Genomic DNA, 25801 nt, shown 5'->3' on the forward strand with positions numbered 1-25801 from the left:
CTTGAACCTAGATCTACGAGAAATATGTTCAACTTGAGATATTCCAAGTGATTTCGAGAATAAAAACACCAGTCCTAATCCAAAAATGAAAGGAGTAGAGAAATGTGAAGACTTTAGGACCACAAGTTATCAACTATTGGGCTAACGTCATCCAATAATGATAGAATAATGGCTTCAGATAACGGCTTTGGAGCATTTTCATCTATGGGAGCGAGGCATGGACGTTGACAGGAGCAAAAGCAGGAAAACAGCCGAGAAAACAAGCGTAGAAGTAAGGAAACACCTCATCAGGTTCTACATAATATGGAGTTTCTTTAAAGTAGCATGGCACTGACGTCGCGACAACTGATAATTTATGATTGGAAGCATTCGAAACGTGGTGCTATTGCTGAATGGTGCAGATTAAATTGATTGAGCGAGTACGATGAGGAAGTACCAAGATAAGTTGGAAAAAAGAGAAGTTATTTGAAAACCTTGAGGAGCAGACGGATAGATTGAATCGGCACATCATTACCCATACAAAAAAAATCTATGCTCCGACTTTTTATTTTCTGCTCTATAACTGTGCTAAAGGGACTGTACTGTGACTCTGCTTAAACTGCACTTAAATTGAAACTACGCAGTACAGTTATAGCCATAGAGTTTACATTACTAAGGAGGCCCCACTAGGTGGCGGTAGCAGTCATAATTTGAACACGGGTCCCGCGCATTAATTCAAACTCCAACTTTTGCCACTTGTGGCGCGACCGACACTACCATCCCCTTCATTTGGCTTGTTGTCAGTGGCGGCTTATGAGTGATCGGCTGTTATCATCCTCTGTGACCCGAGAATTTCACCGATTTTGGTGTTTTTTTTAGTATTTCTCCACCAGTAAGATATTTACGAAATATTATGGGTAAATCTCGGTGTTTTGTGCCCGGATGCAGCTCCGGCTACGATTGGGAGCTGAGGGAAAATAAGCGGTTGGGGATACAGGACCATAGCAAGAATTTTTATCATACATATGATAAAAATTCTTGCTATGGTCCTAATACCGGATCTGACCCGTCCCCAAGTGTGCCTAGGTGGTCTGGTAATGATGTCAACGAGTGCTCTTCTTTATGAGCTGCGCAGGAATCATTCTTAATTCTCTAAAACATAGGTGCCGGAAGTTTAAAGACATGGTTGATATCTATGGGCCCTCAAACTTAATTCAGGCTAGGGAAAGTTAACAGCGTTTCCTTACCCACTTATTCTTCCCTTCTCTCAACGTGAATTAGCGTACCGATTTTGTGATTACGTACATTTTCACCACCAGGAAACTACATAAACTCACGGTGATAGTTATATTTTCGTGGGCAGTTGACACGAACTTTATTTTTTAGCAATGAACGATTGAGACATGGATTCAAATTCGCCGCAAAGCGTGCCTCTCGCGGCCATATTAGGGTGCCTTCACAGCTCCGCGTTGCGTCCACGCCACGAGAGCTGCCGCTCCGCCAGCAAATTTTGCCCTTCACAGCTCTGCGTTGCGAAACGTGGATTCAAATTCGCCGCGTAGCGTGCCTCTTGTGGGCGTGTATTGCTTGGGAACAACCGGGGCTCGCTACATCAGCGCCGCTATTTGATGCGATCGGTGGGAATCACAGGAACCAAGGGAGTGGAGAATCCTGTGTAGAGTATTTATGGTTATAGCACAGCCACAGTGCAGTTGCCATAGCACAGTCACAGTGCAGTTGCCATAGCCACCTACGGTGCGGTCCGTTGAACGCTACCAATGCTTCGTAGCGCCACAGACGAGCTCCCAGGGTGCCTTCATAGCTCGGCGTTGCGTACTTGGGGGCGGAGCTAACTCATCGCAGCAAGTTGGAGCCCTTCACAGCTCTGCGTTGCGAAAACAAATGAAAAAAGCAAAAAGCAAAAAGCGTCGGCTCAAAAAAATCGGCCTGTGAGCATATCATCTTATGATTTCGAACCAAACGCACAAAACATATGTTGTTTTCTGCATGTTTACCCAATTTCATTTCTTGAAATGTTCTTCTTAACTATAAATAGCATTTTAAGTTAATATGGCGACCATAAAGTCGATAATAATGCATGTAGTGATGGCCCTTGCCTATGCATTATTATGACCTTTAAATTTTATTTCGTAACTCGGAATATTCGAATGTCGAATCAAACTTTGGATTGTAAGGTTAGGGCGTCCCCCGCAAGCGACGCGCGTCGTCCTCGCCCGAACGGCGTGAGAAATATGCGAAGGCTCCCCGCTAATGGACGGAGCGGGCTAAAGAAGCGAGTCCAAATTCGACTAGCTACTATCAACATCGGCACAATGACTGGAAGAAGTCGAGAACTGGCATCCGCCCTGAAAACACGCCGTGTCGACATAGCATGCGTCCAAGAGACGAAATGGAAAGGAGCCAAGGCCAAGGAGATCGGGGAAGGATACAAGCTGTACTACAACGGCATACGGACTAACCAAAACGGCGTCGGTATCATCGTCAAGAGCAATCTGTGTGACAACGTTGTCGAAGTCACCCGCATCTCCGATCGTATAATGTCCATCAATATCAATGCCAGTGAAACCACCCTCAGGGTCATCAGTTGCTACGCTCCGCAAACGGGCTGCCCCGATGACATCAAGGAAGAGTTTTGGGATCAGCTGGATGACCATATCCGATCGGTGGGACCTGATGAACACCTGGTGATTGGGGGTGATCTGAATGGCCACGTTGGATTATCACGCGACGGTTATGAACATTAACATGGCGGATGCGGGCACGGAGCCCGCAATAATGATGGGATTAGAATTCTTGACTTCGCGGAAGCACACGATCTTGCCGTAGCGAATACGTTCTTCAAGAAGAGGCGATCACATCTGCTCACGTACGCCAGCGGTACACGTGCGTCCCAAATCGACTACTGGATGATACGCAGGCGAGACCTTAAGCTCGTGGTCGATGTAAAAGTTTTACCATCCGACAACGTCGCCCCACAACATCGTCCCCTCGTCATAGACTTGCGGCTGGACATTGGGCAACATCGACGAGTGCGCACGACCGGACCAGCCCATATCAAGTGGTGGCGATTAAACGATAACAAAAATCAACTGAAGATAGCCCTAGATCATCTGAGTGTCGATCCCGACCAGCCGGTGGCTGACCTATGGCGCAGTGTAGCGAACCAGATCCAAGAGGCCGCCTGTGAGGTCCTTGGGCGAACGAAACCAGGAACACGCTTTATCGATAAGCAGGTATGGTGGTGGAATGAAGACGTGCAACGCATCGTCAAAGAAAAGAAGATGGCCTTCAAGAAGTGGCGCGAGACAAACCATATTGTGGACTGTGAACAATACCGCACAAAGAAATCTGCCGCGAAACGAGCAATTGCTAAAGCAAAGACAGCACACTACGACCAGCTGTACGCCGACTTAGATACACCTGGAGGTGAAAATAAGATCTACCGCCTTGCCAACTCCCGACATCGAGCAACTCAGGATTTTAGCCAGGTCAAATGCATCAAAAACGACGATCACCAGATACTACGAGACCCACCTGCCATCCTTCGGCGCTGGAGAGAACACTTCTCGGCCATCTGTAACACAGAATTTCCCCACCCACCGATCATTAGCGCGGACCCTATATCCGGACCTGTGCAACACATCAGTGAAGCTGAGGTAGACGCCGCTATCAAGGAGATGAAGAATGGAAAGGCAACGGGCCCTGACGACATTCCAGCGGAAGTGTGGAAGCTACTTGGCCGCAACGGCGTTGTCATCCTCGCCGAGTTATTTAACAACATCATCATTGACAACGAAGTTCCCGACTCCTGGCGGACCATCATAACTGTGCCCATCTGGAAGGGTAGAGGCGACGTCGCAGAATGCTCCAACTACCGCCCGATCCGGCTTTTATGCCACGCCATGAAAATATTCGAAAGAGTGATTGATGCTAGGCTCAGACACATTGTTCACATCACACCCAACCAGTGTGGATTTGTAAAGGGGACTGGCACAACAGATGCAATACACGCAGCTAGACTGCTCTTGGAGAGGCACCGAGAGAAGAACAAGCCAGTGCATATGTCTTTCCTTGATCTGGAGAAGGCCTTCGATCGCGTGCCACACGACCTTATCTGGCATGCCCTCAGATCTCACGACGTCCCTGAAGTCTACGTGTCATGGGTGAAGCTTCTCTACACCAACGTCACCAGCTCCGTCCGTTGCCCATCAGGAATATCACCGCCTTTCCCAATCACTGTTGGCGTCCACCAAGGATCGGCCCTCTCTCCGCTCCTTTTCATCCTGTGCATGGAAACAATCACGGCCTGTCTCCAAGAATCGCATCCTTGGTCACTACTGTTCGCCGATGATGTCTTCCTTGCCAGCACCACCAGACCCGAATTACAGCAGCGAACTCTACTATGGAAGGTACGACTCGACAACTATGGGTTGCGATTAAACATCAAGAAGACTGAGTACATGGAGTGTGGGCCTCAAACCGATGGCACGATCAGCATCGACGGCGACGACCTTGAAAAGGTCGAGAAGTTTAAATATTTGGGCTCTGTCATCAGCAACGATGGAAGCACAACCGCCAACACGCGAGCTCGAATCAATGGAACATGGCTGAAATGGCGCCAAGTGACTGGCGTATTGTGCGACCGTCGAATGCCTGAACGATTCAGGGCCAAAGTATACAAGACCGTAGTCCGCCCAGTGGCCCTATATGGAGCAGAATGTTGGCCAGCCACAGCAAATCAAGAACAGGCCATGCATGTCATGGAAATGAGGATGCTGCGATGGATCCTAGGCATCTCCCGCCTGGATCACATCAGGAATGAAGACATTCGGAAAAGAATGGGAGTTGCATCGATCACAGACAAGATGCGGGAGGCTCGACTGCGGTGGTATGGGCATGTGGTGCGTAGTGATGAGAACTCCGTGGCCAAAACAGCAATGCGGCTGAGTACTGAAGGACGCCGACCACGAGGACGACCAAAGATGCGCTGGCTCGACAAAATTAAGGCGGACATGAAGACCATCAACGCCACGTCAGTAGACGCCCTGGATCGAGCCAAGTGGAGAAGGCTTTGCAGAAAAGCGGACCCTGCAATAGCGCGGGACAAACGCTAGGAAGAAGAAGAAGAAGAAGAACTCGGAATATTCGAAAAATAGCTAATTACATACACTCAATGAACATGAGTAACGTGGAATGTTATCAAGAATATTTATTTATGATAACTGTTGTTCAAACAGATTGTCCTAGTCATGTTATCTAAATAGCTGTAACTGAGTAGATCATGAGGGCACAATTATTGGATATAAAATGGAATTTAAACGACCTTTGTCACCAACAAGCACCTCTCACGCTGTATTTAGCTTTTGATACCATTTACGGATATGAGTTACGCTAATCCATGCTCCTCAGGGATTGTAATCTAATTTAGGGTTAACATTTGTCTTATGCTTAGGAAATATACGAAATATCTAAGCTGAAAACTTCAAAATACTAGTGAATAATGAAATAAATAGCATTTGCCACTCCCGATAGAGCAAAACTTGCATATTTGTATACCCAGAAACAAACACCAATTCGAAATCGTCGGCGTACTGCCGCCTTGACGCAGAGAAAATCCGACAGGTTCAGTTTTTCTGCGACGACGCAGCGAGCTGGAGACGTGACGTCATCAATTCTCAAAGACGGGCTTTTATAGGCTCGCTATCCGCGGCGTCAACGCAACGCCGAACTGTGAAGGCCCCCTTATTCGCTACGGAGCGCTACAGGTTAAGGTGTGACGTCACGGAAAACGTCACACACCCGTTTACCGCCTCGCTCCAGACGCTCCCCTGGAAACTTGGGTCGCGGCGGAGCGAGTCATTTTTTGGCGGAAATTCGAAGAGAATTCACTGAGGCAATGGAGAAATGTAGAATCTGAGCTTTTCCCGGTGAATAACGTGGATGAAAGCTTCTCGGGTTTCCAACCGGGTCAGGGTCTGCATGGTGTAGGCCGACGTTTCGTTGGGAGACTTTCCCAACATCCTCAGGGCTGATGACGCCGACCGCAAGTGAGGATGTGCCCGTTCTCTCTTGGAACGGGTTTCAGCTTTCCGCCCTTCGGGCTCTCAGCCGTTGCTGCTGGTTTGTACGCGGCTTGCCGCGCTGGTGATTAATTGCTTTGGAAAATTAATCTCTCGTAGGGGGCTGGTGTTCGGCCAGGTTCGTTGCCGATATTGGCCGCCTGTAGGTGTCCCACCATTGTGGGACGTCGTTTGATAAGCTTTGTATAATTGGGACTGTGCTGTGGGCTGCTTTCTCGTAGAACTTGAGTGCCTCTTCTCTCATCCTTGATGTCAGGGTTGGCTCCTCAGCAATCTCGTGCAGGTAGTCGTTTCCTAAGCGGGGCGGGATCTTCAGGATGGTTCTTAATATTTTGCGGATGCGAATTTCTAGCTGGAGTTTGTCTCTTTTTGTTAGGGAGCCGGACCATATGGGTGAGGCGTAGAGTAGGCGGGGTATGAATATTGCCCTATATATTCTGAGGCGGTCTTTTAGGTAGATGTCCTCCGAAGTCAGTAGTGTTCTGAGTGTGATTTGTGCTGCGCGTATCTTCTGCAGGATGTTTGCGACGTGGCGGTGGTATGTGAGCTTTTCCTCGAGCTCGACACCTAGGTATGAGGCGTGTGTCTTCCACGGGATAGTTTGTTTCAGGAGGCGTAGCTCGGGGTTTTTGACGGGCCGTTTTCTTCCGCGAAATAGTACTGTTTGAGTTTTTGTCGCGTTTAGTGCAGTGCGCCACTTGTTGCACCAATTTTCAGCCGTTTTGAGGGCAGTCTGGAGACGTTTAGCAGCGCCTGTCATGGAATATGATTTGCTTAGGATGGCGGTGTCGTCAGCGTATAAGCTGACGGTGGTGTTCCATCCATGATCTCGGGGGAAGTCGGATGTGTAGACGGAGTACAGATGTGGGGCCAGGACGGAGCCCTGTGGGACACCGGCTCCTATTGTGCGTTCAGATGATGGCTCTCCTCTCCAGGAGACTCTGAAGGATCGGGATTCCAGAAAGCTGCGAAGGAGTTGTTGCTGCCAATCAGGGAAGCCGAGGTTCTGAAGCTTCCAGATGAGTCCGTTGTGCCAAACCTTGTCAAACGCTTTTGACACATCTAAAAATGCTGCCGCACACACCTGTTTGGAATTTAGGGCGCTGGAAATGAAGCTCGTCGCGTGGAGTAGAGCATGGAGCGTTGAGTGATCCCTCCTGAACCCAAATTGGAATGATGGCAAGATGTTTTTGTCTGCTAAGAATTTTAGCAAGTGTGGCAGCATTAATTTCTCTAGGAGTTTTCCCAAATTGTCTAGGAGAGAAATTGGTCTATAGCTGTTGACTTTCGAGGGCGGCTTTCCTGGTTTTGGCAGGCATATGATTTTAGCCTTCTTCCATGCTGCTGGGAAGTAGCCAAGTCTAATGCAGGCGGAGAATATGATTGCTAGGAAAGATGCAGCTCCGATGGGAAGTTGCTTCAGGTGTTCGTGTCGAATAGCGTCCGGTCCTGGCGACTTCTTCAAAGGCAGTGATTTTATTACCGCAATTACTTCCTGAGTGGAGATGTTTGGCGGATTTTCTTCTGTTGCTGGCGGATGTGGAGTCTGCTCCGTGAGGAGTTGGAGATCCGCTGTGTCGGGTGTTTGGGGGTTTGGCTTGAAGGCGTTCTCCAGATAGTCTGCCGCTGCTTCGGCTTTTTCCGCATCGCTGCAGGCCAGGCCGTTTGGTGTTTTTATAGGTGGAGTCCGGACATGTTTGCTCTGCAGGGAGCGGGCCATTTTCCAGATGCTGCCATCTTCTTGATTCAGGGACGCAAGTTTATTGTTCCAGGCTTTCTGGCGGAATTCGCGAACTTCTGCCGCAACATTTCTTTTGAGGGTTTGGTAGAGGCGTTTGGTAACGGGGTTTTGGTGCTTTTGGAAACGTCTCCGGGCTGCGTTTTTCTTGTGGATGACTTTGGTTATGCTGGTGGGCAGGGAGAGGTAGTCAGGGACTTGATGTCTGGTGAGAGGAATGGAGGCATTTGCGGCAGAAGTTATTGCGGTTGTTATCAGGGAGACTGCTTCGTCAACTTGATCGGGTTCGCCCAGGTCTAGTTTTGATGGTGGTAGCAGGTCAATAATGCGTTGCCGGTAGGCTGGCCAGTCCGCTCTACAGAAGCTTCTGTGCATTGGTGGTGGCATCCGGGTAGGTCTCAGCCCGATGTAGAGGAGGACCGGGAGGTGGTCGCTTTCAAGAGCTGTTGTGGTGTGACAGGAGAGGGTCATGTTGGTTTCCGTAAGTAGAAATATGTCCAGGACATCTGATGTTCCATTTGTGTGGAAGTGCGTCGGCTGCCTTGGTCCAAGCGCCCGAAGTTTCTTTACATTTAGCCAGTGTCGGAGTTTGTCTCCTCTTGGGTTTGGAGAAACAGAATGCCAAGAGCCGTGTTTTGCGTTAAAGTCACCTCCTATCAGTGCCGGCATGTTGTCTGGGAATAATGCTGCGTAGCTTTCTGCAGGGAAGGTTTTTCCAGGTTTGTGGTAAACCGCTGCAATTTGGAAGGGGCCGGACGGCGTGTCAAGTTTCACAGCCGTGACTTCAAGTGGGGCAGTGTCTTGGAGACTGATTTCGTTGCCTTTGAGGCCATCTTTAAGGAGAACGGCCGTTCCCCCTGCTGCGTTATATTCCGGTGGTTTGGGTTCTCTGTCGTTCCTGATGATGTTGTATCCTGGAAGGCGCCAGTGTTTCCATGGATGTAGTTTCGTTTCTGTGACGAGGACGACGTCTACTGCGTGAGTTTTCAGAAATGTTAGCAGCTCTGCGGATTTCCATTGCAAACCTCCATTTGCGTTCCACAGAGCTACTATGAGGCGGGGCAGCGTTGCTCTCCGTTCAGGGAACGGAAGGGGCCGCCAGTTTTTCGAGCATCTTCGTGAGGAGACTCGTCTGAAGCTGTAATAGCCGTAGAGATCTGAGGCGTAGAGTGGATTAAGCTTCCAGTCTCTAAACCGGCGTTCGATGATGCCGATGTCGCGGTGTTTCGATATTTATACCCTCCTCCTTCACCTAGGTGGTCTCTGATTGGTCCGGGATTTTTCCTCCTTCCTCGTCCTATTTAATGCCAGGTTCCAAGCGCTACTTAGCTGCAGTCCTCGACATCAACAGAGATTGAGAATGGATTAATGTTTTATAATAGCTGTTAGCCATAATAAGTTAATATGTTTCAAGTGAGAAATCGGTAGAGTACCTACTTTTTCCTTTACTAGGGTAATGAGTTTCAATTAGAAGAGATAGGTGTGAGAAATACGGTCCAAAGTTTCTTGCTTTACTTTGTGTAACCTCGATATTGGAAAACAAAATTCATTTAAATGATATTCGAACATATTTATTAATATTCAATGACCATAATCGCCTCAATTCGCATTTAAAACCATCTCTTCGATTTCATAATCCCAGTTTGCCCGCCCTCGTTCATTTCCGCCATTTTGACTTCGCTCCATGAAAGAAGATCGCTCCTGACCGGTCCGAAAAGAAATTCTCGTAGCGAACGTAGCGCCTATGGACCGGAGATCCGGAGCACTTCCGTCAGTAGCGCCTGGTAGCGAAAGTAGCATTCATTGGACCGCACCCCTAGAGAGAAGGCCCGATCGCTGGTGTGTGACGTCACTCATTGTAGTGCTATAGAGCGTTCCACATTTAGTTGACAGTACGGGCCTTATGGAGAGCAGTGTTGCCAAGCTTCCGCTCCGCCGGCAAGCATCCTGACAGCGTAAGCAACCACACATAATAGAGCGCCAAAATGGTGTGGTTTAAAAAGGAGCTTGGGATCGCATGGCAGACGGCGTAAATTAAGAAATGTTTTTAGCGTAACTAAAATACCTTTGTTGCAATATAAAAGGAAAAGTCTTTTGTTATTTTATGCATGTACTTATTCAATGCACAAACTGAATAATGAATAATCTCTAATGTAAAAGATAACTATATAGTTAAGGATAATAAAATGTATCGCCACTTCTGGATGCGACAAAATTTCTATTACTTACATATTATGCAATATTTTTGGCTCTGGCTAGTATTACATGAAAGGCGATGTTGTATAAGACAAGGATGGTTATATCATACGGATAATTGCCTTTTAAATGTTATCATGAAAATTTACTGTAAGCGAAACGTCTATTTCCACTGACGTAAGCTCTAAGACGTGTGCCATAAGAAAGATGACCTTATTGATACCTTGCTTCTAAGCATTCATTCGTGCCTTAATTTTTTTTTTTTTTTTAATAATAATAAATTTATTATTCTAGGACCTTGTCCTATGGAACATATCAAATTTTACAGTTAAGTCTCTGCAGTGAACAACATAGAAAAAGTGAAAATACAATTTAACAGTATTAATGACAAATATATTACAGTATTTTAATTACAATCTTATTTTTCGAGTAAATAAACAAACATTTTCATTTTGAATTGATTAACTAATTCATTAATTAATTAATTTCTCGGTTTTTTATACTCCAGAAAAAGTTTTTTAGATTTTCTCCTTGTGTAACTGCGGCGAATTATGTCCCTTTAATTGATAATATTTTTATTTCCGGGGTTATCCATGGAAGTTGGTTTCGTTTCGGAGTAAAACTTTTTAGTGGGACATGAATATCTAATAATTGATTTAAATTAATCATGAGGGTTGATACCTTGGTATCTACAGAATTGGTGGACATGAAGTCTGCCCATGGCATATTATCAAATTCTTCTTGAAAATTACGGAGAACAAATTTACTGAAATCGCGGTAGCAAATTACCTTCTCTTTCATTTTTGGCACCTTAAGATTAAATTTTATGTATATTAAATCATGATCAGATAAGAAAGGAACTGGATATTGGCCATGTTCCTTTATTTTAGAAAGGTCATCTATAATAAATTTATCTAATAGAGTACTTGATGTGAGCCGATGATGAGTTGGATGAGATGGTACTAAAGACAGATTGAACCTGAAACATAGGTCTCTTATGTAGTTACTGTCATGCGTAATCTTTAAAAGATCCGAGTTAAAGTCACCACAAATTAAGTATGTTATTATATGACGGAAGGAAGCCTGCCAGCGTACATTCAAAACATTCACTCAAGTAACCAACCTTAGGAGGTCTGTAAACAACACCGAGTAAAATCTTTCCAAGAGGACATGTTATTTCAACAAACATAAATTCAAGCTTGAAGTTTTCATTGACACAGGACAGTATCTTTCCATTGAGATTCTCTTTGATATATACACACACACCTCCACCACTTCGTTCCAACCTGTCGTTTCGTAACAATATATAATTATCCAAATTAACATATTCAGTGGGCACAGATGGTTTCAACCAGGATTCAGAAATTGCTATCACATGATAATCACCACAAACAAAGTGGTTACGAGTGGTCAAAGTGGTCATTGAAGGGCATGGAGATCGCCTTCGGTGCGTAAAAGAATTCGCTCACTCCCATCACATTCCCTTGCAAATATTTTCCCCCCTCTTATCCATAAGTATTTAAGTTTACCGTTCTTTTTAAGCTCTCTCGCCTTAGCATACACTTTACGATTCAAAGCACTGAGTGATTCATTGACATAGATGGGGTAGTTAGGGGAATCACTGAATCCAACATCTCTTGTTGAGAAACTCCTTTTTGCTTTTCGAGCTTCCAGTATTTCTCGTGCTAAATTCGATCTCATGAACCGAACCCGGATGGAAGGGGGTCTGTTGTTAGGTAAGTTTGAACGGGCCTTCAGTCTATATGCATAATCGACATCACTGGCATCTAACTTGACCCCAAGGCCCAGCCCAACTTGACAGACAAGGGTCTCCAATACCTCATCAGACTTAAATGGGATCCCGTGAATTTCTACGACATTCCGTAGAGAGTCTTGCTCCCATGTGTTCAACTGAGCTTCAAGGTTAGCGACTCGCCTCAACAAAATTCCATTTTCAGCCACCATACCGTCGAATTTACCACTTATATTTGATAGTGACTCGCTAATTAGAGAAATAGTTTTGCTATGTTCGTTGATTAAGCTTTCCCAGGTTGATATAACTTTCTTTAGTTCACTTATGTCGTTTTTTATAGAATTCACAAACTCACTTTGGTTTTCTTGGATTACCTTGACACGATCCAATAACTCCTTCAATATGGGATTGGAAACCTCACATTGACTCTTGTCATAGAGAGATCCAGGGTCCAGGGCTTTGATCGGGGTGTCATCACCGCGGGTGGAGCGACACTTCGCTATGCAGGTGGCGCAGTTCCAGGCACGACTAGTGTCCTCCAGCAGCTGCAAATCCGCGGCGTTGAGCGAGGCGCAAGCAGGGTGGAACACTTTTTCACAAGTGCGGCAGGTTACAGTTTTCTGCGTGCGCTTAAGAACTTGGCTGCATTGCGAACAGGCAGGCATGATGAAGATCACCAAAGAATACCACCAAAACCACCAGATGAAGATCACCAACAACACCACCTTAATACCGTCGGCTAGCACCACCTTATACTCAGGCAAATATTCGAGACTTGGAGGCACGACCAAGGCCGGGGAAACGCGTCCGTTCACTGCGAGAGCGCGAAGCAGAATCATCTCGGTTAATTTTCGGAGAACTTACATAAAAACTCAAGGATAAATCGAACAGACCGTCAGGAATAAGTAGTAGCCGATTCTTATTACTACTCTTTCCTTTACTCCAAAGATTAACCATGGAACGTCCAACTTGAAAAACCATCCATATACGATTTGGTTGTCACAGCCATCTCTTACCCAGCCATTTAAAATGGCTGCCTCATCCAACTAATTGGATGGCGCCCCAGCATCCATTTAAATTGGGTGTGGGATCCAACTCTTGGATACCACAACCAATTTTTTCTTTCAGTGTAATCTATTTGAAATTTTCTCTCATGTCAGTGTGGATCCAAAAATTATCGACTCATGCAAGGAGATAAAACGCAATAACCTCGATGACAACGAAACGATAATAAAGGTATGCGTAATTAGGTCAGTAATAATTCGCAGTCAAAATAATTCACTACCACAAGGATTATTTTCACCCAGCAAAATTTTAAGACGAGGTAAGTAAAGAACATTACTGGCAACATTTAATACAAGTATTTCAACGCATTGCCTACACACGTACCTATTAGGGCTATTGCTCATATTTTTAAGCTTAGTTCTCTTCTTCAATTTAATGGCTATCGTCTGGCCGGCGTTATGATGCAATTTGTGACGCAGATAAATTATGAATAGCAATAATCTTTCAAATCTCAATAACTACTATTTGCCTGAGGATTAATAGTACACGAGCGTCGTAATCAGCAGAAACACAAAAAATGTAATAAATGCTAATAGTCCCTCCATACCTTCTCGTTTAGGAGTCCGACAGACTTTCCACTCCCTTCATGTAGCGGGATGTGCTCGGCTGTGGCCCTGGCTCCTCCGTTGAAGACGATGTCGACTGAGATGATGAAGACGATGTCAGACGAACAATCAACTCCTCTATACCATCCTGCAAATTGTCTGCATGCCACATGTCTTCTTCCACTTTCTTGACGTACTCAACATAGTTTTTCCAGTTCTCCGAAGTAGTATCAAAGGTTTCTGCTATCAGTTTTTCCACTTCAGTCTTCTTGAACGTTGTATTCTTCATGCCAACGTAATGTTACACTTGAGCCCAAACCATTTCAATTGGATTTAATTCGCAATGATATGGTGGTAATCTTAGAACTGTACACTGTACAGCCGTATTCCTTTGCTAATTCATCAATCTTAAATTTTTCAATATTTTCCCGTGCTTGGTTTACTGTAAATAAAAGATCTCTTTTCAAGCTGTCATCATCAAAGCTAATTTCTTTACCAGCCAACCATTCCTTAATGTTCTCTTTCCTCCAGCTTGTAGTAGGCAAATATTCCAATTTCCTTGAGTGATAAGAGGCATTATCTACCACTATAATTGATCCTTCGGGTAAGTTTGCAAGAAGTGAGTGCTCAAACCATCTCTCATAACACTCGCCATCCACTACGTCATGCTCATCCATCGAGTTCTTTTGGCACAGAAACACATGCGATGCCCCTTTTATGAACCCTTTTTCCGTCCCTGCATGTATAATTGCAAATCGTCCTCCTCGGGAAGTGGGGGCCATTGATCCAAGTTTCATCTGTGAATACAATCGTCCTGTGTTCGCGGCGATATTTTTTTAGCTGCCTTAAATAATTGTGCCGCCAACGAATAATATCATCCCTTTCAACAAGGATGCTTGTTTTCCCCCTTCGTTCGTATACGAAGCCTATGTCCAAAAGAAGACGATATAGTGTAGTCCTTTTGTAATCTGGGAGGTCACTATCCATATTTACTGAGTTTAAAATGGATTTTAAAGTCGGAGGAATATTTTTCACGAAGAATTCATGTACCTTCCTTCTAATTCCCGATCTCACAAAATCATCGAAAATCACTGCTCTCGAATTTTTGTAAGGCTGTCTAATTTCTTTAGTTTTTGAAGGAGTTACCAATGGACCACGGGAGGTTTCCTTTCTCACTCTATAAACAGTGGACTCCGAGCACCCAGTAGCCTTCGAAGTTTCTCGGCAGGCCTCACTAATACTGAGAGATTTCCTGAAGTACGAGAAGACGTTGAGCACCAACTGTCTTTCGCGGCTTCTGAGCTTCTCACCTTTTCTTCTCTTCTTTGTATCAGACATGGTGATTGGGCGCGTTACAGGAGAGATAAGTGTAGAACACACTTCACAGCTCTCAAATTCAGCAGACCACACAACACTTGTTCACTTTAAAAAATCCAATGACAAACTGAACGCCTCCGTAAATTCTTGCCCCGGCCCCTACCGCTAGGGTCGATTCTGGTGTCTGCAGATCTTTTATGATACCCTGTGAACGAAACTTGAGGAAAAATCCAAGCCCCCTTTTGTAAAAGGCATGCACTGGAAGGGGTAGTGTTTCGCACAGACAATGAGATAATCTCTTTCTCGGTTTCTGCGGCGGGGCCGAAACACCCAAGGCGAAATTTGCGTCTTATTTCCAAGCCGTTAAAATTTGCTTGCTTTCGTGTGTCAATGTATTGAAATAAAAACACTGCTGTTACGACGCATGAGCATTCTCCGTTCAGGTTATAAAACGAAAAGATATATATTTCATAGTATGCATTGACAAAAAGCTCCCTTTCCGCACGAGAATTTTCCCCCTGCGCGCAAGAAAAAGCAAGAAGCTCGGCCTAGCGGCGCCGTAATATTTTTTCTTAAGATCAAAACCTTGTCAACTAAATGTGGAACGCTCTATACCGCCAGAGCAAGTAGCCGTGGTGCTGTCTGCGACGCTGGTTCAGTCACCGTAATGAAAAGATAACTTACGCCAAATTTCCTCAATCGATAAGAAAATAGTCTGCGGGTTCCGAAAAAATACTTGAACGTCCCCGTACCTGGCACTTAAGTATTTGAAATATTATTTGGGATGAGCAAAAGTCTCAATATCACTCGAGTGAGTCCTGACTGGATCCAGTAGACGTTTCCATCTAATAAAAAATCTGAAAGTCCTGCCAAATCACCAGCATAAATAATTATATAGAAAAACATGATATCTCTTAAATTACACTTCGTATCTTAATTACCGTGCATGAAGTCATCACCACAAGGAATTTTATAGTTGCGGGAAAGAAAAAAGAACACAGAAATAAAATACAGATATTTTATGTTTTCATTGGTCAATCACAATAATATCTGCTGCCTTCTTCTTACCCTTATCTAGTTAGGCAAAACAAATACTTTCATTCTCTTTTGAACAAAAATTACTTATTAAAAGGGCATTGTCAGAAGCCATAATAACTATCTTCAATAGTTTCTCCGACGAATGTCCACTGTTACACCATCCACTTACGAAAAACAAATCCACATCCACCATAGCTCTATATGGCACTTCTACCACTATGCTTTTCTGTCTTCGAGATGATAGTTCGGTAACTGTGAAGAAATGGCACCTCCTTCTAATATGGGAACCTTTAATTCAACACGAATCTTCCCAATCTTCTCGTGCAAGGCCACAGATTTTTTTTTCCGATATCACTCGATGTGAAGTGAATCTCACACACCTAAAATTAATAAATAAGAAAATACCATGTAAATTACTTCGTCAATTCATTTCCGCATTTTGCATGAGAAATATGAAATGACTAGGCTAGTAAATATAGGAGATGATTATATACCTCAATTATTTTTGTTATTTAAAACTACAGCATAAGATAATTTGAAATTATGAAAGCCGGACACCGTTTAATTCCGGTTCATTGCACCACTCAAGATTGTAGAGAAAAACCCATCTTTCCATTTATATTTATTTCGCGGTTCATACACACAAATAAGCTATATAAGTTCCTGACGAGACACAATGAATTTCTCATGATTAAACGCTTTATGCATATACATAAGATTATATTAATCTGAAAGCAAGAATTGCTAAAAATGTATGTGCTTTCCTCTGTAATATAAGGCACTACACCAAAAATAAGTGACTATAGTAGCTTCATCGAAAATACCCTAGCTTTTCAAATCTAAATTGCTAAAGTATATAAAAAAAAGTATTTTTACTGAGTATCCGACGAATAATACACCAAAGGGCAAGCTAAGAAAAAATATTCGATCCTGTAAACTCGGCTCCTAATTCCCTCGGCTGTTAATTAACCACACGTTTATTGAAGGAAAGAATACTAAAATGACAACTAAAATAGAAGAATTTTCAAATGAACTGCCGCCACAACACTTTAAATCACCACTTCCAGTACTGGAGTCATTCATCAACATCCCCAAGCCACATCTGGTTACAAATTATCTCCAAATGATAACAGCGAGAAAGGATACATACCTACTGTTTTTCGTGGTGGTGAAATTGTCTCTCTTGATCGCCCAATGGGGAACATCCACAATTTTTTCAAAGTACTAGAATAAGAAGGTCCATACCTCAAATATACTCGCCGAAATTTTCGCGGATGAATAATGTTTTTTAGCTGAGTTAAGAGTCTTTGAAAATTGATCTTCATCGGCTGCTTGAAAACACGACGTCATCGGAGAGTGACGTCACGGCACGGTATCCACTGATGACAGACTGAGGAAGTGGATATAAAATCGATCTACGAGGGCTCAAATGCAAATTAGGCGAAAATAATTGCTGTTTCAACGTCAAATAGCAGATTGTTGCCAAGGTGCTATTGAAACAAATGAAGGGGACTGTTTGATGAGATTTGGAAGCAATCACTATTTTTCAGAAAATCAGCCGCCATAAGGGAGTCGCCCAAAAGTAAACTGCCGTATTGTGCTTTCTTATATCCCTCATAAGTCAATTTGTCCTTTGAGGAACTTCTACAAAGCTCGTTGATGATTTTTACTTCGGTATCTTGCAAATCAAGACTCTGCCCTTCTACTCTCTTAGCGAATTAAATGGTGTACCGTGCGATGACGTCAGAAGGCGTTTCAGGTCACGTGACATCAAGCGATATTCGAGCACTTTTAATAAGCATTTAATGACGTTTGTGGAGGGCTAGGAGAGTTTTGGCTTATATATTTGGACTCGTGAGAAAATTCTCTATTCAGTGAGACTTACTAGCATGATGAACAAATTTCATGCATGTTCCCCATTCCACTTAGTCTTCAACTCAGGATCTTTTGGAAAGCTAAAAACTTGAACTCAGGGTCCATTCCGGGAGTTTTCTTCGCATCTTGCCTCTACATTTATTAAAAATGCCTCTCAAACACGTTTCTGGAGCCTAGCGAATGAAATTCAAGAATAAAGGAAACTTCACTATCCTCAGAAACTCCAATTTTCACCAAGTGACACCACAAATGTCCCAGAAATGTGGTGAAACGTAACGTAAATTCACCCGTACACAAAGTGGTCTCCAACAGCAGCCGGCACAGCACAGCGCTTCTCGTGCTGACGTCAGAGCCAAAACCGTCACTTGTGATCGGGCCTTCTTTCTAGGTGGCTATGGCAGTTGCCACAGCATAGTTACAGTGCAGTTGTCATGGCACAGTCACAGTGCAACCGCAATAGCACAGTCATAGTGCAGCCACAGAACAGTTTTTGCTATAACAATCATTCCTTGAATGAATAATTGACACCCTTTAGATGTGGCTATTGAATTCCCTGTAGATCATATTGAAAAAAAGAAGCAGAATTAAACCAAGATGGGCCAATGAGCAAAGATACATAGTTCCTTTTCAGGTGTTTGTGAAGATTGGTTCTCTGATCCGACCTGAAAATGGCATAGGTAAAGACGTAACAGTGACTAAAACGACTGCACTCATTCGAATGTTGACTATAGTCAAAGGAAAGAGAGACCACATTCCTGACAGACACTTGTTGAATTTATTACGTTCCATTTTCTTAATACAAACGAAGTTGATGGTACTCAAAACATTGATATCGAAGCACTTAGGTCCAATGAGAAAAATTGACAAATCCTATTCTGCACATCAACTGACACAACATAAAAACTACCCCAATTAACTTGAGTGCTATTAGTCAAGTTGCCACACAAATGCACATCTCGATAATTTTTGTTGATGAAGCTTAAGTTCTACTCTAAATCAGTGGAGTACAATAAATGACAATAAAATTTTAAAATTAAAATAAATTTATCATATAAAAATATGGTCTTGATTATAAGCATAAAAATGACAGAAAAGTCTTGATAAGGCATGGCTGCTCAATAGGGCGGATCGGAGAAATCGATTTTTTTTTCAAATCCATCTGGCCCAATGAAAAAAGTTGTGGGACCGATCAAAAATAAGTCCTGAAAAAATTGAGACCTCTAGGTGAACCCCTGACCAAAGCTCAAATGCAATTAGGGGGGGGAGTTCTTTTGCCGTGTTACTGCTCCTTTAGAGCAAAAATTTGTCCATTTTGACGTATCTACCACCGTTTAGCCACAAAATGCCTAATTTGAGTCCGCGCCCGAGAAGAAAATATTCCAACGCCCACGCAGCGTCGCGGGTACAAGAGCAGCAAGCCGATCCCGTCCCCTCCCCGCTCGCTTCTCCCCCTCCCACGCCTCGAATACAGCAAAATTCATCCCGCGTATGCTGCTAGGAGGGCGTTCATCTTTGATAATATAAATCGGAAGATGGTAGAAAGTAAAAAAGGATGCGTCGTGAGACGACTTGTCCCTTATTTGGTGCCTCGTCGGCGTTAAACAAATCGATGTTACCAACTTTTAGAGAAGTGATGAAATATTTCTGCTTATATATGCTTCCATTTCGGTATTGTCTGACAGCTGTGACTAAATGCATTTTGGGTGAAGACCGCTCGCGTCCCCTCCCCGCTCGCCTCTCCCATGCCTCAGATGCACCAAATTCACACCAAGTGCGTCTTTTTTCGTAAGTCTAACTAATATTTGATGATTCAGCATCGTCCGGTGAGGAACAATCACGAAAGAATTACTCGATTATCTGCTTTCCAGTATGTATTTGTTATGTCAGTGTCATTCCTCGTCTTTCGCTGCTGTCAACTAAGCGATAAATTAAGAGAGATGTTTTACCGAACGGATAGATATGCGAATTCGTTTTTCCCCCAAACCATAATAAATTAGGGATGCGCGAGTATTCGAAAATTCGAGTCGAGTAGTTGGTACTCGACTCGAGTGTTTCGAGTAGTATTACAAATGCCGAGACGAGTAGTTTCAGTTACTCGTGCTGTCGAGGCCAGTATGTTCAGAAATCTGCAGACAGGAGGCGCTATCATGAAAGTCATTCGATAATATCGTTTATAAAATCGACAAGTCGTTCTAATGCCTTGCCGTTGGAGATTCAGCTTGTTGCATACGTAGCAATCAACTACTATAGAAGTCGACGTGGGCCCTGGCGGCCGACCGTCGCAGCGACTTAATCGGAGTGGACCGCTTTGTCGCTCATACTTTCTTATGCGTTACCTACTTTTATATCCTACCATACTTTCTCCACTCAAACGCCGAGAGAATACGTAAAAATGGTTAAGATTTCTACGGAAAAATTGCAACTCTTAATTTTTGTGAACAATGCCGGTTTTCCCGGTGTTTCACGTCAAAAGTGAATGCCATCTTTTAGCATTTTTGAGTACTTTGTACCTCCGTTGTTAATATTCGTTTATTCCTTTATTGTGTTTAGTTTCCTTCTTGAAATTACGAAAAAAGAGGTACTCTGGTTGATTAAACGAAGTGAGTTTTTAAAAAATACTCAAGCTAAAGCTAAGTTTTATTATTTCTTTACTTCGTCTCTTATTCCATGAATATTGAAGATCCAAAAAAAATCGTTGATGCAACTTTTAATGAAAATTCCCAAGGTTCCTAAATTTTACAACTTTGGCAAGAAAGTAAGTAATTTCACCGTATACATAACAAAAGTCATCAGGATGGTTCACGCACTATCTAGGCCTGATTAAAGCTAAGCCACTTCTCAGCTATTACATTGTAATAAGCTGTAATTTCCTGGGAGCAACTAAATTCTAAAACTATCTTCAGAGAAAACAAACGTCTTCACGCGTCGACAGCTGATGTGAAGTGGCAGCTGAGTCAGCATTGCTTTGAACAAAACGATAGGATGTTACAATTTTAAACATATTTTGACAGGAGAGGAAGGCATGACATCGTAGGACAACATGTTTTGGCAGGAAAGTTTTATTTTCACTTGCTCGTGCTATTACGATACATAAATGAATTAAATTACTACTTTCGTACAAGCAAAAACGTACATTAAGCTGTCCAAAGGAAACTAGATACGATAGAAAGACTCTGAGCACAGATTCGGAATCAGTTCGAAATATGCGTTTATGATCATTTAAAAGCGTCTCTAGAACAAAATCTACGTTGACCAGTCATGCATAAACAATTATCACTTTAAAAGGTTTTCGTGCGTCAATTGCGATTGAAAATTTCCTCAAGGATATGCACATGATTGCTGCAAATTTAATTGACGACACACAATTTTTCGAGGTAAATTCCATTAATCGCAAAACAAAATCAAGATTTTCTTTTTTCCTAGCCAGTGGCAAAAAAAATTACTTTCTGCAATTTGATACATCACTTTCTTTTCACTTTATTTGAAAACCAGTTTTGCAAAATTAAAACAATTATGACGTTTTGGTGTCAAATTACTTTAGACAATATTTAAGGGTCAAATAAAATATCTAAATTAATGTGGACATAAAAATATAGGACGAGAAATATCCTCCTATGCATTCACACTTCGCTTGGGGCATTATTTCTCCTTTAATTATATTCGGAATCTCAGCAGCACTTTGGTGTATTATGTGTCAGCATCAACATCTCCGGTTGTACACCTAGGTCCTAATCGGTCACTTCTCAGGAGGAGGTCTTCTCCGATTTTTCAATGCATCATTACCCTCCCAGGGCCTCCCTGTTGTGTTTCTCCGAGTAGTACACGGCACTTCAATTTTTATTCGTCCTTCGCTATGTTTCCGCTACTGTTAAGCCTGCCTCCAACAAGCTGACTACTTTTCTCCCTTTGCCTGCTAACAAATTAATCTTACATCAAGATAGGAACATATCCTTCTCGATGGAAAGAAAAACGCGTACTTGGCAATGTGCACGGAATTCCTTCCGTAAAAGCTAAAACTTCGTCAAAATCATTCTGCATTCAAATACGCGGCCCATCGAATTTTCTCGTTAATAGTCTTGTTTACCTTAAGAGAAAGCTTCCTATGGCCCGTAGTGATTTTTGTCGTTTCGTTGAGAAAGGCGAAGGAAAATTCAGAGGAGCGTTCCCAATGTGCGCACATGATGCCGCCGAATGCGCCTCAATTCTACGGAGTTCATCGCGAGTCATGCTCTGGGTTGGAAGAATGGAAATGGTTTGCCTTGCTTGAATTTCCCTCTCTGACCAAAGAATAACAACCCACTGGAAAGAAACCCACTATCCCGCGGAGCGATAGTGGCGGCACAAACTTGGTTGGGATACTATTTTCCCCCATAGTACTTTTCAATGTTAAATTATGCATCTTCCTAAGACAAATTAAATACCTGAGTTCAGCTGATAACCATTTTGGAAACTCATTAATTTTGATATCATTGATAGTAGTGTGCCTATATTTGGATAGCATTTAGAAGGAAATAAGTTGGCCGGGTCATCGATGCGTTGATTAATGCGTTGAATACAAAAATTACTTGATAGTGCAGGGGAAAATAATTTTGGTACCTGCTGAACAAATTCACTTCCAATGAAGGTAGTTTCGCATATAAAAAAGCTAATAAACGCTTGGCAATAGAGCAAAAATTCGCAACTTACCTTCAAATGATAGACCAGTGCGCCTTTTTCGGAGTCTTTCCATCCCATCCACGTAACTGGCAGCTTTATATGTCTGCTTTGAAGAAACTAATTCCCTATGGACCTCTACTTGCTGTCGAAAAAGACACTCATCTATCTTTTGATTCACTCGTTCTTACCTTTCCGGATGAGACCCTCTTACCGGCCATCCTTAAAAGGCCTTTATCCATCTCTCAACTTGTGATTAGGACAGATTAGAGTCCCCGTAAGCCTCACTTATCAGTGTGCTAGTCTCCTCAAGATATTTTTTCAATTATTAACAAAAATTAAACTTTCCTCGGTAGTCGATTCTATTTTTTCTGACAATGGTGATGCGCAGGAGTTAGCAATGACTGACCTCGTCCTGCAACGACTTCCACAGCTTGGAGAACATCGAATCTGGTTTAAAAGTAAAGCCACCACCTCCCGTACTCCAAATTGTTTGATCCCATTCCGACCAGAAGTAGTAGCGCGTAAAATTCAACTGCATCACTTTAGGAATGCACCCTGCATTTAACTCCACCAGGCGCACTGCTAGGACTTAATTCTGTGGGGGAGGGGTTAGGCGCAACTAATACTGGAGGACCCGGGGGGGTTTGTAATACCCGCCAGGGTAAGAGGGGGGATTTTATCCCCCAAACTCCCCCGCCCCCCGCTGAGCCACTGGACTCAAATACCCAGCAGGGGCCACGCAAACTGCTGCATGCTTATTTGCTAACTCTCAGCATCAGAAGGCTTGAACTGGTCCCGCTACGAATGATAATACATGCACCCTAAGACACTTGTTCCCTTGGAAGTAAGATAGAAAATAGTTGTAAATTAACAACATTTATTAAAACTTTAAAAAAAGTTCAAATGGATTACAAAAATATGTTAAGAATTTTCTACAAGAACTCTTCTAAGTTGTTTCTGATTTTAAAAATTGCATCATTCTAAATGTTTGATTGTGAATGAATTTCATTCACATTTTGTCTGAAAAATAAATAAAAGTATTAAAGTACTTGTAAAAATGTGATGAAAACACTTCCATTGATGCTATTTTCCCTTCAGCTGCTCTTTGAGTTCCATATTTGTCACTCTGCATTTGATAGTAGACGCTTCAATGGCCCCCATCAGAGCAGCTCTCATCCCTGACTTTTCCAGGAAATGAAGTCCTTCTATGGTATTTCCTAGAAGACAGATAGATACAAGCAATCACATGATGAAACAGTCAGCAGTGAACGAAAGGAGAATGTACGATCGCAATCACAGCAGCCCTCCAATTAATTGATGATGATGATCTTGAAGAGAAAAAATATTGACCTTTGCATTTTCCCTGCTCTCATGAGGAAGATAAACTCTTTGATCACATTCAACCTTTGTCAATGTTATGCAAATATCACTAATAGTTGAAAGGGTGAAATGGTAATGGAGATGAGAAATTCTGCTTAGTGGTAGTTTGGTGGGGCCAAGAACCAGCCAGGCATATTGGACCAAGCAATGCTCGAGCGCGACCCTTTTCCAAACCCTTCCCCGAGATATTCCGGGTCCTCGGGAGACGGCCGTCACAGCAGAAGCCCACCCCCAACCTATATGACCTGTGGTAGTATATTTTATACTTTGCTAATTCCAATACTTAGGGGTAAATATGAACTATTAGTGAAGGTGGGTGGCAGTAAGCAGGCAGTAAAACAATTTTTTTTTAATGCAATTTATTGTTACAAAAAAACTTCAGGCAAACCACAAACCCTGCCAAAGAGTCAACCACGGCACACGGAAGAAAGGAGAAGGGGCGAAGGGAAAAATCTGGGAAGTGGGAAAGAAGGGGCTCCCAAGCTTACGTGGTTTGGCGGTGTCTGGCGACGAGGCAGCCCCGGAGCGGCGTTGAGTTGAGAGGGCACAACATGCCACAACGGGCGAATCCCAAGCAAAAAGCCTGGATCTCCTTGCTCTCCCAAATATATAGGGAGCCCGCAATTAGATTCCTTCCTTCACACGACGGACTGGGAGTCGACCGGCTAGGGCTAGTCCGAAGACTCGGCCTACGCCTCGCAGTGAGGTCGTACTTCCACTACTGCTTACAATGGGTTGTCCTTGGAGCCTCAGTAGACGGCTCATCCTCCCCCGCTGCGCTCCCGAAAAAAATCATCCGCCAGGTCTGTTTTGTGCTCGGGGATAGGGAAGGGACAGGAGGGGGTATAGAGGTTGTGTGACCGTAGTTTTACCAAAATAGGCAGATGTTCCATCAACACAGAAATTAGACAAGCAAATTCATAATTTAAAAAAATTCACCTTTACACAACAGTAATCTGTATGAAAATGCCAAACATGAAACAAAACCAAGACCGTTGCATTCGTACAAGGCAAGCTATCTATCTCAATAGCCGATAGGAGATAAGGTACACCAATACATGAAAAATATCTTAATTAGTAGGAGTCCATTTTCACAAACAGATAAAGGAAAAAAAACACACACACAGATGTAAACTCGAAAGAAGCAATCACTATGTTTAGTGTAAAAGCCTTATTATAGGCTACAATCGCTATAATTTTTAAAGAGTCCTGGTGATTTCTTCCTCACAGGTCACTCACAAGATTTTTATTATAACGGTGCCAACTAATAAACAGCAATAGGATACACTGAGTTTCAGCATGGAACAAAAAATGAAGCCAAGTCGTGAAAGGCAATTAAATAAACGTTGAAGCCGGGCCATAGTCACGATAGTCAAATCTTGCGCTCCAAGGTACACAAAAAAACAACATTATAACAACCTCAGTCAGAAGACTAGAGGAACGAAAAAAAAATAAAGGCAAAAAACCCAAAACAATAGGGCAAATACCCAGACTGACCAAACCCAGAATCCTGCTCTCACCTCGATCACTCTCCGGGTACGCCTCACCGCACTCACCGCCAAACCTAAGAGAAGAGGAAAAGGTAAGGAGGAAAATGGGTCGGAGTGCCGAGGACGGGAAGGGAGGGTCTCACTGACGTGCAAAGAATGGTTTAATCTGCGATACATGACACCGCCGTTTAATTGCTCCCGTATTTATATCACACAATTCCACTGTAACTGGGCTGGTAAACCTAAGGATCTTTAAAGGACCCTCCCATTTTGCCAACAGTTTTGCGCTCCTCTTATTTACTGCAGAGCTTTGGGGGTACATTTTACCGGACACCAATTGCCCAACTACGAATGGTTGAGGCTGACGTCCCTGGTTATACCGGGCGGCAACAGCTCTATTAGCCTCTCTTAAATTTTTATGGCATTCTCCCAACGGTTTTCTGACTCGCCACTCTCTTGAATAACATCGTCATCCATACCCCACTGCAATGCGAGCGGATGGTTCAGTTCCCGACCCAAAAACAAGCTCGCTGGCGTCATTATCGTGCTTTCATGAACAGCGGAGTTAAACGCTATTGCAAGTGCACCAAGATTCTCATCCCAACGATCGTGTGAATCTCTATGAAAAATAGTGAAGGCGGCCTTCAAATTTCTTTCTTATCTTTCGA

The 25801-nt window shown here is 43.3% G+C and overlaps 3 protein-coding genes across 5 annotated transcripts in view; 2 read left to right on the forward strand and 1 right to left on the reverse strand.

Annotated features, from left to right (window-relative positions):
- Positions 1-2312: 2312 nt before the first annotated feature.
- On the forward strand, positions 2313-2744 carry LOC124164486 (craniofacial development protein 2-like). The gene has a single exon (XM_046541816.1). It carries the CDS (start codon positions 2313-2315, stop codon positions 2742-2744), a length of 432 nt encoding a protein of 143 aa, XP_046397772.1.
- A 162-nt stretch (positions 2745-2906) lies between these two features.
- On the forward strand, positions 2907-6152 carry LOC124164487. The gene is made up of 2 exons (XM_046541817.1): positions 2907-3843; positions 6109-6152. The coding sequence occupies exons 1-2, from the start codon at positions 2907-2909 to the stop codon at positions 6150-6152; spliced, it is 981 nt and encodes a 326-aa protein (XP_046397773.1).
- A 16971-nt stretch (positions 6153-23123) lies between these two features.
- Positions 23124-25801, reverse strand: part of LOC124163310 (pyrroline-5-carboxylate reductase-like) — a 131878-nt gene continuing 129200 nt past the window's right edge. For all 3 annotated transcript variants that reach the window (XM_046540127.1, XM_046540126.1, XM_046540125.1), the window contains one exon: positions 23124-23480. In XM_046540127.1, coding sequence (XP_046396083.1) covers positions 23469-23480 — 12 coding nt within the window. In that variant the 3' untranslated portion in view covers positions 23124-23468. The remainder of the gene's footprint in view (positions 23481-25801) is intronic.

The sequence above is a fragment of the Ischnura elegans genome, chromosome 8 (assembly GCF_921293095.1).
Source record: "Ischnura elegans chromosome 8, ioIscEleg1.1, whole genome shotgun sequence".
In the NCBI taxonomy this organism is placed as follows: Eukaryota; Metazoa; Arthropoda; class Insecta; order Odonata; family Coenagrionidae; genus Ischnura; species Ischnura elegans.

What these genes read in the sequence shown, in the direction of transcription:
- LOC124164486 (XM_046541816.1), top strand. Translation starts at nt 2,313, where the DNA reads ATGACTGGAAGAAGTCGAGAACTGGCATCCGCCCTGAAAACACGCCGT.
- LOC124164487 (XM_046541817.1), top strand. Translation starts at nt 2,907, where the DNA reads ATGATACGCAGGCGAGACCTTAAGCTCGTGGTCGATGTAAAAGTTTTA. An exon ending in AACTGTGCCCATCTGGAAGG is followed by an intron (nt 3,844 to 6,108) that starts GTAGAGGCGACG and finishes TCGGGCTCTCAG; the next exon opens with CCGTTGCTGCTGGTTTGTAC.